General features: G+C 44.8%; 2 protein-coding genes across 2 annotated transcripts in view; both read left to right on the top strand.

Annotated features, from left to right (window-relative positions):
- The first annotated feature begins 6 nt into the window (after positions 1-6).
- On the top strand, positions 7-3,025 carry ANKRD49 (ankyrin repeat domain 49). Its single transcript, XM_009644917.2, has 2 exons — positions 7-541; positions 1,358-3,025. Exons 1-2 carry the CDS (start codon positions 284-286, stop codon positions 1,814-1,816), a joined length of 717 nt encoding a protein of 238 aa, XP_009643212.1. The 5' UTR covers positions 7-283; the 3' UTR covers positions 1,817-3,025.
- A 1,249-nt stretch (positions 3,026-4,274) lies between these two features.
- Positions 4,275-5,004, top strand: part of CUNH11orf97 (chromosome unknown C11orf97 homolog) — a 5,411-nt gene continuing 4,681 nt past the window's right edge. Inside the window, exons 1-2 of the mRNA XM_035900445.1 lie at positions 4,275-4,313; positions 4,386-4,401. Of these exons, the coding sequence (XP_035756338.1) occupies positions 4,275-4,313; positions 4,386-4,401 (55 nt within the window). The remainder of the gene's footprint in view (positions 4,314-4,385; positions 4,402-5,004) is intronic.

The following is a 5,004-nucleotide window of genomic DNA, read 5'->3' on the forward strand; positions in this document are numbered from 1 at the left end:
CACCGCGGTGCAGCCTCCCGTGGCCTCCGGGTCCTTTGTTCGTGCAACGCACGGGGGGCGTGCGAGGGCCGGCGCGGTGCCTTCCTGCGCGGATACTCGCTGCGGGTTCTGGCAGAGCCCGGTTTAGTGGAGGAGCGTTCGGTTTGCTCTTGAGTTTTGCTGTCGGCTGCGCTGCCGCTGTCTGCATCATCCCCCGGGTGTTTTTACTGACGATTAGTGCATGGCTAACAGTAAGAGTTGTTATAAGTATCGTATATCTGCTACTTACAGATGCTAACTGAAAATGAGTAAGGACAAGCACATTGATGAAGACGATGATGACAGCGAGCAGTTTGAAGACTTCACGGAGAATTTTAACCAACTGGAACTGCTGGAGACGCACAGGCATTTAATTCCCGTAGGAACTCAGAGCTGTTGGTCGGGACAGTCTGATGATGACGATGATGAACAAGAAAGAAGTGAGGAATGGTACGAAATGCAAGAAAAAAAGATGGAAAAAAATCCAGAGAAATTGCTACTCTGGGCAGCTGAAAATAATCGGGTAAGGCATTTACTCTGTTCATATGTATCACTAGAATGTTTATTTTGGGCAGATGTCTACAGCTTCATCCATAAATTTTCTTTATCTCCCTGAACTATTTTGATCTGGTTTTCCAAGCCACTGTATGTAAAAAATCTCCCTTTGTAGACTGACTGGCCTTCCCCCCCCGCCCCCGAAAATACCTCTAGATCCATCAGCTTTCAGAACAAAAGCTTTGATTGTAGTTCAAAGGCAAAGTAACGTCCCTCTTCTTAAAGTGTGCCAGGTTGTTTCTTCATGGCAAGTAACCCTTTTAACTGGGGTGGAGAGGGTGTATCTGAAACTTTATTTTCTCAGAAGCTTCGTATGCAGATAATGGGTGACCATTTTCCTCTCTTTTTATAGAGAGAAAAAAAAAAAGAGCTTTTTATTCTTGGAAGTGAGGGAGAGACGACCAAGGTCCTCATTATGTACCTTATTGCACCCTTGTGTACATTTCTTTTCATCGGTTGCCTTTCTTACATGCACAAGCTCCATCTGCAGTCCTGTGGAGGTACTTACATCTTCACAGCGAATGGGGAAAAGGTGTAAGGCAAAGGCACTCGGAAGGCAACTAATGTTCACGTTGTATCTCTTCACAAACAAACCAAAATACCCCACCCAAAACAAACAAAGCCCCACCCCAGTAACAATAACTGGTTTCATTTTAAAATTTCTTGTTGCACTTAGGCCTTTTTGAGACTGATGGAAATTGCTTTCCATAAAACGTCAGCACAGTGAAAGCCATACGTCTTGTTTGCAGAGTTTCATATTAAATTACCTGTTTTCTTTCAATAGCTGAGTACAGTGAGGAGGCTCCTTTCCGAAAAGCTGGCTCCAGTTAATGCTCGTGATGAAGATCAGTACACTCCTCTCCATCGAGCTGCCTACAGCGGGCACTTGGACATTGCACACGAGTTGGTTGCCCAAGGGGCAGACGTTCACGCACAGACAGTGGACGGCTGGACGCCTCTGCACAGCGCCTGTAAGTGGAACAATACAAGAGTGGCTGCATTCTTACTTCAGCAGGGTGCAGACATCAACGCGCAGACAAATGGCTTGCTGACGCCGTTGCACATTGCTGCAGGAAACAAGAACAGTAGAGAAACCCTTGAACTCTTGCTGATGAATCGCTACGTGAAGCCAGACCTGAAAAACAACCTGGATGAAACAGCCCTTGACATTGCCAGGAGGACTGATATATATCACTACCTTTTTGAAATAGTAGAAGACTGCATAAACGCGGTGTCCCCTTAAAAGCTGTGGTTAAGCTTGTGAGTGTGAGGTTTGCTGCCTCTGGGTTGTGTTCTGCATGCTCGTCAGTGGTGGTCTGTCCCTTTGCAAAGAGGCTTTCATTTAAGATACTTCAGTATTCTCCTCGGGCAAAATGTCGCTTCTTGCAGCTCAGCTCGGTGGTCTCGCTCGTGCCTTGAAGCGTCACTGCTGTTACTCAAGGTATTCAGAAAGTCTCAGTAATTTCAGTGAATCTCCATTTAATTAGTGCAGATTTGGAGGGGCTTCTGTAATTGGTCTGCACTGTCAAAGCAGGAGGGGAAACTGGAGTATTTACGTGATGTGAAAGAATTCTGGCTTGATTACGTAGTATTACCGTTCACTTGAAAATTATTTTTTGAGAAATTTAACTTTTTTAAAACTGCATGAAAGCTCAGAATGAATGTAACTTATTTGGGTGATACACAAAATGTTTAGTGATCCCGGTGTAGGGCTTGTTATAAAATAAAATATTTAACCCTAAGTATTTTGTTGGCAGATTTTTAATGAAAAGCTCAAATTCCTGATGCAATCACCTGCTCATAAATCAAAAGTGTTATTCATAGGATGATAAAGTAGTTTCAGTTTATTTTTTTCCTGGTACTTTTCAACTAACTGACTTTCTATGGAGATCCTGTTTGCTTTTTCCTTGCAAATTAAGTTGAGGAGTAAAGGTTTAATGCCATGGATATGGCATTAGTTAGAACAAGTAAACTTCAACTGAATGAGGATAAACGGCCAACATGCTGTTGTGTCTGATTTAGTTACAGCTGGTTTAGCGCAGGACACAGCAGTGTTTCTCTTCCACTTGTGAATCCCTGAAAGGAATTCCTCATTCCAACTCAAATACTAGGATACCACCATAGTTCAAAAACTTTACTTGTATTTTTCATCCAAATTCCTTAATTTCCAGACCATTTGTTTATTTTCTTATTTGACACCTTTATAATTTGTGACAGCTTGTATTACTAATCCTGGGCTTTTACATCCGAGTCAGGCTTCCAAAAGTTCTGACAGACTTGACTGCTGTCATTTAACCAAACTCAGGGTGGTGGGAGTGGGCCGGTTGGTTTGTTTCTTAAGATTTTGAGGCCTCTAGTACATGCTTTGTGCAGGTTCTCTTTGCAGTCACGCCAGCTAGCATCTCACTGGTTCATGGTGAAGATTTGGGACCCTTCACCTGAGGTGTTCTTACTGGGTGTTAGCACGGAGTACTGTTTGGTTGAACTTGCAGAAAAATGTTAATTAACGCTATGGATTTTCACAAGAGACATCATAATTTGCTGTTTCTGTTTGTCAGTTCAGCCTTCCTGCTAGCAAGTGAAAAATTCTATGATTTTTAGAGCTGATCTGAGAGTTTAATTTATCTGTGTTACTGTTCACATCAGCTGTATCAGTCTGCATCTCTCAATCTTCCAACTTCTTTTGGAGAATTAACATCTCTGGATTATTTAGCTATCTGTGAGAGGTCCAGTAATGTACGCTTCCTGGTTTTTTTTTTTCTTTCCCCCACCTTGGTTCAAGTGTAAGTTTCGGACAAAAGAATCACTACTTAATTGAGTTAGGGCTTTTAAGTACTGGCACAGTACCTCTCAGAACAGTTACTCTGAGCAGGTAGATTTGTTTTGATCAGTAGTGGTTTAGAAGGAAGCTGGTAGAACTTCAGCAATGCTGTCAGCCCAGCAGATGATCTGTATCGCATGGGACCCGGTGCACTGAAGATTTTCCCATGGTAATGGCAGGCTGCATGCTTTTGAGCTTCAACTTTGCCATCTATAATTTAGGAGTGGAGAAGCTTGCTTCTCTGTGTTAACCAAATTGAACTTAAAATTGAGCATAAGACCTGAAGTCCTGTCACTCAGTATGAGAGCTGCAACAAAACACTTTGCTGTCTGGTGCAGATGCCTGCCGAGTGATCCCAAGCTCCTTCCAGACACCGCTAACAGGGCTGAAGCGCATTGCAGCAGCAGGGTTGGGGTACTTTGGCCCACGTTTGGTGCTCTGATCAAGCATCAGTGGAGGACATCTCCATCACCCGCCTTTCCTGAAGCCCCGTTCAGCACTTCTGTTAGAGAACTGCCTCTGAACTACAAATGGTACAAGACTATGTTTAACGTTTATTATTTCGAAAGTTTGGTTTCAGGACATCTGTGGAAGATGAATACACCTTGAAATGCATCAAGGAAAAATACAGAAAGAGATTATATCATGCATTTGTGTAACTAGACTTGTATCTTATAAATTCTTACTCCTGTATGCAAAGCCTTGATTTCAAGGAAGCTACTGTGGGGCAAAGCTGCTGGCCAGGCAAGCAGGACAGCTTCCCCATGTACCCGCCCGCAGCATTATCCATTGACTACTGTGACTGCCAGCTGCTCTTCTTTCTCAAAACAGCGGCAAAACAAAGTCAAGTCTACATCAGTCCTATAAACAGCGTCTCAAGATGCCTCATTTAATGAAAAGCATTATTGAAACCAAGCTGGTACTTTTGAGTATTAATAGATCTACTTCATCCATCCAGTTAAACTGGACTCTTCTGTCTTTATTCTGTCAGTCTGCCATTGCCTCAGGTGAGGGTGACGAGGCATCCTTTCGTAAGGCAGGCCAGTGGTGACACCCCACAGGGGTGCTAAATCTTTGTGATGTGCTTCTGAGGGCGGTAACGCCAACTGACACAAACGAGGAGCCACTAATGGTACCTACAGCTGTCATCATAGAATCGTCTAGGTTGGAAAAGACCTTTAAGATCATCAAGTCCAACCATTAACCTAACCCTGCCATCCCACCACTAAACCATGTCCCTAAGCACCTCATCTAGCCTTCTTTTAAATACCTCCAGGGATGGGGACTTGAGCATCTCCCTGGGCAGCCCCTTCCAGAGCCGGACAACCCTTTCGGTGAAGAAATTTTTCCTCATATCCGACCTAAACCTGCCCTGGCACAACTTCAGACCATTCCCCTTCGTCCTATCGCCAGTTACCAGGGAGAAGAGGCCGACCCCCACCTCACTCCCCCCTCCTGTCAGGCAGCTGTAGAGGGCGATCAGGTCTCCCCTCAGCCTCCTCTTCTCCAAGAGGGCATGAGGTGGCCCCGGCCTGCTGTCCCCTGGGGATGGCGACTGGCCACACCCTGCCTCGGAGGTCCCCCCGTCGCTAGCGCCGGCCTGTGGGGGG

This window comes from Egretta garzetta, unplaced genomic scaffold, assembly GCF_000687185.1.
Source record: "Egretta garzetta isolate BGI_Z169 unplaced genomic scaffold, ASM68718v1 scaffold58, whole genome shotgun sequence".
Classification (NCBI taxonomy): Eukaryota; Metazoa; Chordata; class Aves; order Pelecaniformes; family Ardeidae; genus Egretta; species Egretta garzetta.

Bases quoted from the DNA above. Each gene is read 5' to 3' on its own strand.
- ANKRD49 (XM_009644917.2), top strand. From the start codon at position 284: ATGAGTAAGGACAAGCACATTGATGAAGACGATGATGACAGCGAGCAG. The intron at 542-1,357 runs GTAAGGCATTTA...TTCTTTCAATAG, and splicing joins GGGCAGCTGAAAATAATCGG to CTGAGTACAGTGAGGAGGCT.